This window comes from Eurosta solidaginis, chromosome 1 (genome assembly GCF_040869045.1).
Source record: "Eurosta solidaginis isolate ZX-2024a chromosome 1, ASM4086904v1, whole genome shotgun sequence".
NCBI lineage: Eukaryota > Metazoa > Arthropoda > Insecta > Diptera > Tephritidae > Eurosta > Eurosta solidaginis.
The window spans coordinates 257331596-257344595 of record NC_090319.1 but is presented as its reverse complement, the minus strand read 5'-3'; the positions used below and the strand labels follow the sequence as shown (position 1 = coordinate 257344595).

General features: G+C 42.0%; 1 protein-coding gene across 1 annotated transcript in view; it reads right to left on the bottom strand.

The window, feature by feature from the left end:
- Ibf1 (Insulator binding factor 1) overlaps positions 1–11880 on the bottom strand; it is an 87422-nt gene extending 75542 nt beyond the window's left edge. The window contains exons 1-3 of the mRNA XM_067760470.1: positions 11720–11880; positions 11347–11660; positions 11212–11283 (exon numbers count right to left, since the gene is read on the bottom strand). Of these exons, the coding sequence (XP_067616571.1) occupies positions 11212–11283; positions 11347–11660; positions 11720–11723 (390 nt within the window). The 5' untranslated portion in view covers positions 11724–11880. The remainder of the gene's footprint in view (positions 1–11211; positions 11284–11346; positions 11661–11719) is intronic.
- Positions 11881–13000: the final 1120 nt, after the last annotated feature.

The following is a 13000-nucleotide window of genomic DNA, read 5'->3' as shown; positions in this document are numbered from 1 at the left end:
ATTCATACAAAAAATATGATCCAATTAACATTGTGATGTCCTAGGACGGGACCATATACTCCAGCTCCGCATTACATCAGAGTAATCCAAGGAGTACCCACAGTCCAATAAACATCGTGTAGTGATTACAATCGTTAAAAACGAGCAATGATCGGCTTACAATATGTTCGTGTAGAAACATGAGTTGGTTCATTGCTGCATTACAGTGGAGTACAATGGTAAGTACTCCAGTGGACCACATGATCCAACGATTTTTGCAGGGCTTACATCTTAACCCTAAGAAGTCGAAATGTATAGTCATTCATAGAAAGTCACTAGATAAAAGTGGAATGGAAAATGTAATTTTAGACAACACTATTACAGAATACGTTGACACGGCGGGATTCAAGGGGTTGTGTAGCGCAACATATAGCTTCTCCAACCCAATTGTCAACCTCACCTTCGAGCGACGAATCCCGTTTCACTAACAGACGAGGCTCTGGCGACCCAAAGCTCCTCATGGAACTTGGGGGTGGGGAGGGAGGGATGGCCTGAAGGTTTAATGTGGTCACATAAATCGTTCCCGAGATGGTCGGGCTAGCACCTTAATGGTGATGTGGTACAGGAGCGTACCGGATCTGTATCCGGCAAAGGACCATTACATCGATAACACTCCCCAAAGCCTTCGGGGAGCAACCTTATCGCTACAACAACAACAACAACATGGAAAGATCACATCTTCCGCACAGTGGGAAAAGTGTATGGGATGCTTCTTACACTCTGGCTTACACAATATTTTACTCCTTTACATATTCGTCTACTAATAGCAAAAGCGTACTTAATACCTACGCTCCTTTATGGTTGTGAGATTTACTCTAATTGTGACTATGTATGCAATAGGGGACTTAATGTTTATAACAACATTGCTAGATACGTCTATGGGTTGAAAAGACTTGACCACGTCTTTCATCATACTGACAGGTTGCTAAACATTTCTTTCGATAACATTATTAAACTTACAACGCTCACTACGCTACATAAATTAATATATATGAAGGAACATGACTATCTGTATCGGAGGCTAAATTTTCTCCAGTCGTCTAGATCTGTTCTCCTTACCCACTTCAGACATCGTATGCTAATATCTGATCGCCAGTTCTTCATTACTTCCATACATCTTTGGAACTCGCTCCCTTCTAGACTTAGGCTTATAAGCAATGCTCTGCTCTTCAATAAAGAATTAACAAGTTTCTATAATAACCTAGCCAATTAAAATACTGATTTCTGACTAAATAAATGTACTCTATCATTTGTTTATTTATTTATTATTTATTATATATTATTAAATATATTATTTATTGTAAGCTTTTCTTAGTCATAGTCATTAGCTTTAAGTTTTCAAGTTTAAATTGTTCCTATTTTATGCCTTTTACCGACTAGCACTATAAAATAATTTTTGCCAAATTGTTGTGCTAGAAATACAAATACAAATGCAAAGCCTTCGGAGAGCAACCTTATCGCTACAACAAAAAACAACAACAATGCAGAGGAGCTCTGCGCGGATTTGATTTTGATCCCAAACCGATGTCAGAAACACGAGGGTTAGTTTTTTAAATCACGGTCAAATGCAGCCACTTCAGAAAGGTGCTCTGTTCCAAAAACTATGGATCGGGCCCCGATTCTGAGCCCTTAGGGTGCTTAACGGTTTTTGGTTTCGGATTTTAATATGGGAGTTGCAACGAGTCTTTTGATACCCCAACGAAAGTTCTAATAAAAACTACGTACTGCAACGTCTTCTAAAAGGTTACTCTATTTTTACCACGCGCAGCCAACAGACCACCTATTCGATTCTCTACGCAGAAAAGCTATCGATGTTGTTGTTGTTGTTGTTGTAGCAGTGCTTCGCCCCACCTAACAGACGCGACCGATCACAAACTGTCATCAATATCCTCTAACGGGAGTCCAAGGGAAACTTGCTGTTTCAACAGGGGTGGACCATAGGGAAAGGGGTGTTAGAGGCGTTGGTTCCACATTTTACAATTAAAGAGATGGTTGGTGTCATGTGGGGACACATTGCAAGCGGGGCATACATTTTGGTATGTCGGGGTTGATTCTGGATAGGTAAGAGTTTAACCTGTTACAGTATCCAGAACGAAGTTGAGCCAGAGTGACACGCGTTTCCCTGGGGAGTATGCGTTCCTCTTCCGCAAGTTTTGGATACTTTACTTTGAGTACTGGGGTTCACCGGGCAATTCCCGGCATAAAGGTCCGACGCCTGTTTGTGGAGTTCACCAAGGACCTGCTTGTGTTTTTTCGCTTCATACGGCTGTGTTTCTCAGATGCCGTATTTCCTCAAAATGCTTACGGAGATGACTCCTTAAGCCCCTAGGCGGTGCTGGCTCGTCAATCAGATGTCTGTTGGGATGCCCAGGTTTCTGGGTATTCAACAGGAACTGTTTGGTCAGCAGTCTCGTTTCTTTCCCTGATGGGGAGTATTCTCGCCTCATTATGTAGATGGTTTTCTGGGGACATAAGAAGACAGCCCGTGGCAATTCTGAGAGCAGTATTTGGCAGGCCTGTAGCTTCTTCCAGTGGGGTAATTTTTAGGCTTGGCGACCATATTGGGTGACGCGTAGCACGTAATCGGCTGGCTAATTGCTTTGTATGTAGTCATGAGCGTTTCTTTATTTATTTATTTATTTATTATTTAAAGTCGACGACAAACTATGGTCGACTGCATAATATAAAGATATATAAATATACAACTCAAAGATAAAATTTAAGATATATCGAGCTTTCAACAATGTTATATTACAAACAAAGAAAGATCAATGAACATTACTATTTAATTTCAGAATATAATAATAATAAGAAATATGAGCAGAAATAAGATCTTATGCCGAAATCTTATACTGGCGGAATGCATCAGATTCCGCTCAGCATGATTTCGGAATGCAGTGGATTCCAATCTCCCTGTTGGAATGCAACAAGATTCCAATCAGCATGTCATGGGAATACGGCAGTGCTAAGAGTAGTGTAATGAGGATAAGCCATCACAAGGCATAAAAAAGTAACATGACCTGTGTTGTTGGGAATGCACCGGATTCCAATCAGCTCGATGCCTGACCCATAAGATTATACTTCCGGACTGCATACGATTCCGGTCAGTGACTCATGAAAAAGCATGTTTTTTACGTTGTTGGAATGCACCAGATTCCAATCAACACAGTACTGTCTTGTTCCCTTCTTAATGATACATGTTTTATAAATGTTCCTCCATCCTTAAGCGAGATAGTTCCTGTTTTTTATCGAAGGAATAAAATTGCCGGCAAATTAAATTAGCTTGCATCTCTTAAATTAGATAGGGCAAGTATTGCATTACGTATAGTGGCAAAAGTACATTCAAGACTGATGCAGCTATACAAGTCATTGTAGTGCGCGCACCAGATAAGAAGAGGATTATTTTTAAGCAAAGTTTCGTCGACAAAGGGGTAAATAGAAAGGAACGTAGTGTCTGGATACTCTAGGGGGAACCGCAAAAAAACAAGCGGCTGAGGAGGTCCGCGGAATCAATTTCTCCAATAATGAACTTATGGGATGAACAATACCCCCAGTAGTATTCTCCGATTTTCCAGAGTGGGTAAGTTAATAAGAAGAAGTCTACTTCTGTATGGAGGAAGGTGGAGACTTGAGTCCCAATTAAGGCCGCGCAATGCAAATATCAAAAATTGCTTTTGAACTGACTCAAGACGCTTTATATGCTTTTGAGAAACAGGGGACCAAACGCATGAGCAATACTCGAGTATTGACGAACCAGCGATGTGTAAAGAACCTTAGTGAGGTACGGATCATCGAACTCTTTAGCCCATCTTTTAACAAATCCAAGTAAACCCAACGCTTTGTTGGCTATAAGATGAAATATGCATGTTAAAATTCAATTCGGATCAAAAAGGACACCTAGATCATTTGCAATAGATATACGCTCCAAAGGCGTACCATCTATTACATAAGATTTCAATGCTGGCTTCACTCGGTGAAATGTCATATGCTTACATTTAGAGCAATTAAAGCTAATAAATTTGTTGTGCACCAACATTGGAACGAGTCAAGTCGGCCTGAAGAAGATCGGTAGGACAGTAAGTGTAGCAAAGTTTTACATCATCCGCATACATTATAGTATGGGAATATAATATTGTCTGTGGCAAGTCATTAATGAAAAGGGCAAAGAGCAAAGGGCCTAGATGACTTCCCTGGGGTACGCCGGAGGAAACACCGAACGATTCCGACAGATTGCACTTGAACAGGACTTTTTGGGTCCGGTAGAAAGATAGCTTTTCAGCCACATTAATAGGTGAAACGGAAAGCCCAGTAAATCAAGCTTATGAAATAAGCAACTCGTGGTTGACGGTATCAAATGCTTTGCTGAAGTCCGTGTAGATGACATCCGTTTGCTTGTTCGCTAAAAATCCTCCATAACTATAGAGGTGAATACAAGCCAAATTTGTAGTGGTTGACCTTTGACGAATAAAACCGTGTTGGCATGGAGATAAAAGACTAGAACACTGATATATTGCAGTTGATTGGTGACAATCTGTTCAAAGACTTTAGGAATGACTGAAAGTTTTAGTTTTCAACTTTTGACCTACTACCTTTTTTATGCAGGGGTATAATAAAAGACTGTTTCCAAAGTGCCGGGAATGACGCAGATCCCAGAGATAGCTCAAATAATTTTAAAATAGGCTCATGCATGTTTTCGGCGCAGTACCTAAGCACGCAACTAGGAACACCGTCCGGTCCCGGAGAATTGGTGGGCTTCAAAGATTGAAGACTCTGAAGAACAATATTACCATCAATAGCAGGATTCCTAATGTAATTCGAGCTATCTAAGCGATAGGGATATTGACCAGAATGAAAACCACTGGATGAATACGTGGACTTAAAGAACTCAGAAAATAGTTCAGCAACGTCGTCATCAGTGCAAGCTTTTTTACCTCCAAAGGTTAATGAGGAAGGATACCCAGAAGTTTTCCGCTTTGAATTTACGAAACTGTAAAACTTTTTTGGATTTCTAAAAAATTGGGCTTTACAACAACTCAAGTAATTTTTATAACAAAGCTGATTAAGACGATGAAATTTAGAACGAGCTATTAGATATTTAGAGAGGTCTGCAGATGCTCCAGATTTCTTGAACTTCTTATAAAGCCTAGATTTGATGTTATTAAGTCTGATAAGTTGCCTTGAAAACCAAGGGGGCTTATTCGAACATAGGGTATAGCGAGTAGGAATGCAGGTATCAAAGAAGCTATCAAGCGTACTGTAAAATATAGAGATAGCCGAATCGACATCAGTGCAAGCATAGAGATCCGACCAATCATGGGAAGCCAACAGATCATTGAGCATAATGAAATTCGTTTTGTAGAAGCATCTAGATCGGGGACGAGACTGTACTTGAATCCTACGGGGTAGGCTGATATCAAGTGATATCTCTAGCGTAGGGTGAAGAGGGTCTTCTGGAAGGGATAAAGGTGGTATTTGCGTAAGGGCAGTACCCACCGAGCCATCCACAAATACTAAATCTAGCATTTTATTTCCACTATTTGGAACATTGTTAATCTGTAAAAGAGATGAGTCTAACAAGCAATTGAGAAACTCATGTTGAGCAGTGGGAGTTAAAAAGTTTGAATCACTTATATTAACCCAACTAACTGTTGGTAAGTTAAAGTCACCAACAACAACAAGTCGATCGTTATCTCCCAACTGCGAATGCAAATCACAGACGGCCGAGCTATGACTAGCATAAACATCCATATCCGAACGAGGTGGTATATACGAACAGCAAACAATTACGCTATAGCTACCGAATGAAAGCCTAACTGCTATGAATTCGATATGAGAGATATTGTCCAGCGAAATCAACTCGGACGATAGGTTAGATTCAACAGCAATAAGGACACCTCCCGCTCTAGAGATGCGATCACGCCGATAAACAGCATATTTATTTGAAAAAACCTCAGAATTGTAATTATCAGGCTTTAGCCAGGTCTCCGTAAAAGCTACAACCTGTGCAGAAAAGTTGAAAGAATTAAGGAAGAATGGAACAAGTTTTGATCGTAAACCACGAACATTTTGATAATTAATGAGAAGACGGGACAGATCAGCAATTACCGTTGTGTTGTTATTACTGTGTTCGTCATACCGTTTTTTGGCTGTAATAAAACAGGTTCGGCCCTCGCCTTTCTCGTGAACAAGTGAACCACAGTATGCTTGGGCCAAAAAGAGGAATCAAGTACCTTATCGAAATATTCATCTGAAAGGGATATTTTAAATGAGGAGATGTCTCTCTCATATTTAAAGTTAAATTTATACACATTGATGTTACTAGTGGGTGCAACACCAAGTTTAGAGCAAACGTAATGAGCAATGTCATTTTCGGTAAGCGAGGCGTGTAATCGGGACACAAATACAGCCCTACGAGGTGGCAGGGCAGTCACCTGCAAAGGAGTAGCGGATAGCGCACCAGAGAGCTGGGAAGGTGCGGCCATTATAGCGTTGGTTATCGAGCCCGTACTATTTTTTTCAGGTACACTTGTATCGCTAGCAACAACCCCAGTATCGGTAACTGTTATTGTTGGAGCTAAAGATACCGGTGGAGGTGTAGGATGAATTGGGGAGTCCAGCGAAATCAACATTGGTGACGTAGAACAAACAGCCGCAAAGGTACCACTATTAGTTCGTGCATCGTTTAATTTGCCAGAGATCGTCTCACTGGAAGTCTCGACACAACCTTGTGGAGATTCTTGTGGAGATTCCTGAGCTGCATTGTTCATAACGTCTTTGGTTAGCCTGTTCGTATTAGTCAACGCGGTTGAAGGGACATTCGTAGGAGGACAGCTTTGCCCCTGACTCGAAGACAAATTGAAGTCATTGTTGGGCATACATTTCTTTCGTTTTGGGGATTCAGATATCACTTTCAATTTTTTAAAGTGAGCCTCCATCGTTTTGAATCTTTCGTTAAGGTCACGAAACCCAATAAAAATGTTGTTGAACTCTTTCTGAGTTTGCCTCATAAAAGCTCGCATGTCATTTTCTACGGAACGACAATCATGACATGTCCAGTTCAGTCCAATTTTGCTGGATATTAGGTCAACCACCCGACCACCTATGTGAGAGAAACCGGCACAGATAACATGAGCCATATTATCACAGAGCCAACAACAAACATAAGTATCACCACGGGAAATTTTCTTTTGATTGGTGCACTTCTTGACACAGCAATCCAACATAATTGCAAAGTTAAACAAACCCAAAAGAAAAATAGGCAAAAGAAACTATAAGTATAAGATAAATTGAACAGCTGTTCAAAAATTATGGGCAAGAGTTATTTTGGAGCACTGGATGCAAATCGCAAGACAGCGTATAGCTAGCAGCGAACACAACACAAAGCAAAAAGGGCACACAATGACTTGCTAATAGCAGCTACCAACAAAAAGGTATGCAGTTATGACAAATTTTTGTGAAAATCTATGATATATGAACACACAGACTGAATGTTTAAATTGCACAAAAAGCCACTATGTATATTGCACTGTGTAAAGATTTAATACGAAATTAAACTTATAAACTGTTTTCTATTATATGAATAAATATTTATAAAAGATAAAACTTGTTTACAAAGTAAAAAGAATAACAATTCGAAGAGCGATCAAAAACACGTCCGCGCACGGCAAGGTTACCAGATCATCTTTTCCCCAGGTACTGCCAGCAAGGGATTTGAGGATTTTGTTACGGCTCTGAATCAATTGCGGCTGCGTGCTCACCAAAATGTAGATCCTGATCAAACGTCACACCCAAGATTTTGGGGTGTAGGACAGTCGGTAGCGTAGAGCCATCGACGTGGATGTTCAAAATGGTCGACATTTGGGACGTCCATGTTGTAAATAAGGTCGCGGAAGATTTAGTCGGTGATAATGCCAGGTTTCGCGAGGCGAAAAAACTGGAGAGATCAGGGAGGTAGCCGTTTATTTTATTGCATAGCTCATCGATCTGTGGGCCTGGGCCTGTGGCCATTACTGTGCAGTCATCGGCGTAGGAAACGATTGTGACTCCTTCCGGTGGTGAAGGTAGCTTAGATATGTAGAAATTAAACAAAAGTGGGGATAGGACACCACCCTGTGGCACCCCTTGTTTAATTCTCCTTGGCTTTGATGTTTCGTTTCTAAATAGCACCGATGCCTGCCGACCACCCAGATAATTTGCGGTCCACCTTTTAAGACATGGGGAAGGGTAGACCCTTCCAGGTCTTGCAGTAACGAGCCATGGTTGACCGTATCAAAAGCTTTTGATAGGTCTAGCGCTACGAGTACTGTTCTATGGTGGGGGTTTTGATTTAAACCGCAATTTATCTGGGTGCTAATGGCATTTAGCGCGGAGGTAGTGCTATGGAGTTTTCTGAAGCCATGCTGATGGGAGGCTAGTTGCAAATTTGCTTGGAAATAAGGGAGCAAAATGGCTTCGAGCGTCTTTGCTACTGGCGATAGGAGAGATATCGGACGATACGACTCTCCTATGTTAGCTGGTTTACCAGGCTTTAGTAGCGGGACCACCTTGGCCATTCTCCATTTCCCGGGTATGACAAAGGTGGAAAGAGACAGGTTGAAGACCTGCGCTAAATATTTGAAACCCTCTTTCCCTAGGCTTTTAAGCATCGGCATGGCTATGCCGTCTGGGCCCACTGCTTTGGATGGTTTAGCGCGACCAATGGCGTCCTCAACCTCTTTAGCGGTGATGGTGATTGGTGACGCGCTGAATTTGTGTTTATGTGCGTGTCTGTTGGCCCTCCGTCTAACTTTGTCGACCGTAGAATGCATTATATATTGTCGGCAGAAAGCGCTCGCGCATTTTTTCGCATCCGACAGCACTTTGTCGCCAAAGGCGATGGAAACTTTGTCTTTGTGCTTAGTCGGATTCGATAGGGACTTTACGGTGGACCAAAGTTTACCCACACCGGTAGAGAGGTTACAACCTCTTAGGTGCTCCTCCCATTTCGCCCGCTTGTGTTCATCCACAAGCAATCTGATGCGTTGGTTTATATCCCTTATTTGGGGGTCGCCTGGATCAAGGTGCCTTATAAGGTCACGTTCTCTCGCTAAGTTTGTGGCCTCCGCCGGGAATTGGGGCGGATTTCGGGAATTCTCCCGGCGGGAATGAAACGTGCCGAGGCGGATTCAATGACCTTGCGGAAGGCACGCTCCCCTTGGCGGGCATCAGTCGGGACAGGGAGGGCAGCAAAGAGGTTGTCTGTAAAGGATTTATATTCTTCCCACTTTCCTTTTTTAAAGTTTATGAAAGTGCGTTTTTCGGTGAAGATGAAGTCGGCGGTACGCTCGAGCGAAACAAGTATAGGCAGGTGGTCGGATGCCAATGATACCATCGTTGACGCAGTTTACGAGTTCTGCGCTCACGATTGAGATATCTGGCGAACTGTGACAGCTTCCTACCATACGTGTGGGGGCGTCTCCGTTTATTGTGCAGAACGTCGTTTCTTCTATTTGATCCGCCAACATCTCGCCCCTACTGTCCGCCCGCAAATTTGAATGCCATAGATCATGATGGGCATTGAAGTCGCCTAAAATAATGCGATTGTTTCCAGTGAGTAAGGCTCTGATATTAGGGCGGTATCCACCGGGGCAACAGGTGGCAGGGGGATGTAGATGTTGATGATTTCTAGGTATGCATCGCCTGACCGGACAGATAGGCCTTGACGTTCTAAGACGTTGTCCCTGCGGTCGATGCCAGGATCGAATATGTGATATTGCACAGAGTGGTGTATTATAAACGCGAGGCCGCCTCCATTTCCGCTCTCGCGATCTTTTCTGTGGACATTATACCCAGAGCAGGTCTGCAGTGCAGATCGTGCTGTGAGTTTAGTCTCTTGAATCGCAGCAATGCGGATGTTGTGCCGCTTCATGAAATTGACTATCTCCGTAATCTTCCCAGTTAGTCCATTACAGTTTAACTGCAGAATTCTGAAGTGCATGAGGGGAGACGTCGCCACTCTGGGGGTAAGTGACGGGTGACTACGCCTGGGTTGAGGAAGGCCAGGACGCAATTGCTGTTGTGGCCCTGGGACTGGGCGTCCTTGGGCAAGCATTGGGGTACCCGGATGATTTGGGTTTGCGATCTGGCAACATGGCGCGATGAAACCCGTCGAGGGGTTGCCGTCGCGAAGACCAGAACATCTAGGAAAGTGGCACCACCCAAGGCAGGAGCTGCATTGGGCGGATGTCGCAAACATATATATTCTGTGCTGGCAAACGGTGCAAACGGAGGTAGGGACTAAGAGTCTGTTTCCCTGACCTACACGATTGCTGCCGGAAAAGAGGGGGGAGAAGACGGGGGCAGGGGCTGTTGCTCAGCATTGCTTCCGACTCTACTACGAAGATTGTAGTTATGAGTGGTAGCAGCTGTTTGAGTTGTTGGCGCCGTAAGGCGCGAGCAGCAGCGGGTACTTGTTGTGCCTTGCTGAGCAGCGGGGCTGCTGGAAGGTAATGGGGGGGGGGGGGGGGGGGGGGGGGGCTTAGACGTAGACTACGGGGCGCCCTTGGGCGTGAACAGCAAGGAGCCACAAAAGATTTATAAAAGTTACGTGGACGTCGGGTTTTGGGATCAAGCCCAGAACAACCTGTCCGATGCAACCATCCCTTACACGAGACACACTGAACAGAGTATGACCGTCTTAAAAAGATTCTTTTCCGGCAGATGCAGCAAAACCATTTCTCAGGACCGGGGTCAGGAGACGGACCCGGATTGGATTCGATACCTTCCCGGAGCAAGAGAATATGGAGCAGTCCTGCTGCAAGGAGCTGCTGGGAGGATGACAATTTGTGGGAGGGACGAAACAAATTAAATGGGGTTACACTGAAATGACAGTCCTTGGTCGGGAAAAATCCCGAGTCGCTCCGGTACATAGAACCGACTGCCTTGGGAAGCGAAAACATACTTTCAAAAGCTATCGATCGGTTCTCGATCCACACAGGGTGTAAACTCTGAATAGAAATATATTTTTTATCTCGATTCCCGGATTCCTTTCATTGGTGAAGTCGACTTTTCATATTTCCACCGACGGATTTCGATTCAAATTATTGGTATAGTAAAAAAAGTTACCCTCATTAAATTATCTTTCGTTGCTGATATGTTAACAGTACCAATTTCTACAATAAAAAAATAAATTACCTTTCGTGGTGTTGCTGTTCGTGGTGCCCGCGGTGGTTGATCTGGTTTTCTTTCCAGCTGTATTTTATGAAACTAAAAAGATAATACTAATAATATAGAAACGTATGACTAAAAATTTTCGTTCACATAGTTTACGTTTAGATGCGTCAGAAGTCCCTTAGTTGACCCAAAAGAGGTTTTTAGAACTTTGTTACAAAATTTACACTGGGCTGTAGGTCCTCCGCAAGCGGAAACCAAGAAATAGTACCATACTGAACTCCTATCATTCGCTTTTTTGGCATGGGGAACGTACTTAGCGTCGTTGTTTACGTTGTTTATATTAACAAAAAAACTATGCTTAACATCTTCAACACGTTCTGAAATAAATTCCTGTTCTGCAACAAATTCAGGTTCGGGAATAAATTCTGGCTGCTGTGTTTCAACATTAGGCGTCGCAACAGCTACAGGTTCTGAAATGAAACGCAATTATATTGTTGCATTTATTGCGAAACAGCATTAATTTATTTACCCATGTCGGCTTTTTTCGGAAATTCAAGAAGTCAACAAAAATTGCTGCACAAAATGGTACGTTTGTTTCCGAATCAGAGGTGAACCTAGAGTATACAAAAATGTCCAAATACGCTTCCTAATGTTCCACTTAATCGACTTCAAGCATGATATACTTATATAATGTCCCAACGGCGCCTCTCTTTTGTGATTCACTTAGCAATTCGTCATTCAGCCCCCAAGCCTAGCATATCTCCACCTAGCGCATTAAGGGCTAATTAAACTTCCTTAACCCTAACGCCATACTCGTAACCATACCCATAGCCATCTCCAATGTGATCGATTAATGGTGGCTTAACCTAAAAATCGTGAAAATTTCATAAAAATTAAAAAACGCAAAAAATTACAAACATATTCCAAAAAACATAAGTCTCTTAGTCATAACGTATCCAAAACAATGAATAAAATCTACAGAAAGTTATAAAATTCACCCACTTAAATATTTTTAATTTATGGAAAAATGCGAGAAACCGAAAAAAATTGGTTGGCATGATATGGTTGTGGCGTTAGCGTTATGGTATCGCACCATTAATCGATTACATTGATTTCCATAAAGTAGGTTCGATCAGCTGTTTTATCTGGTTATGGTTATAAGTCACCATTAATTGACCCTTTAACCGTAAAGATTTATTAAATCTCATATTTTAACCTGCACTGTCTCCATTGTAGTTTTATTTGATGTTTAACTTTTTCATATTGAAAAAAGTTTATTTTGATAAAAGTTAATAGCCTTAAATGTTGCAATTAATTAGATTTGTTGAGCTAAAAGGCCGCGGTTATTGAATAAAACTCCCTTTTGGTTTGCTTTATATTCAAATAGTCATAACGCCATAGAGCTTACGTAGATAGATGTAAAAAACACAGCTAATAATTTTACCATTGTATCTAACGCCTGTGTTAAATTTGGCATACCCTGCAAAAATTATTGGATTACGTGTTCCATTTTCTTCATGTTGGAGTACTCTAACAATACTCCTTTACAATGCGTTAGCGGACCACCATCAGCTGATCATTGCTCGTTTTTAACGACCGTGATCACGACACGATGACGATCGAACAGAGTTGCCAAAGGTAAAATATTGCATACAAATAACTGATAATAAAATTTTACTATGGCAACTCTGATAAAATGCAACCATAAAAGTGAAGAAAACGCAAAAAATTACAAACATAATACACAAAAAATATGTCTCTTAGTCAAAACATCCAAAACAATAAAAAAAATCTACAAAAAGTTAATAAA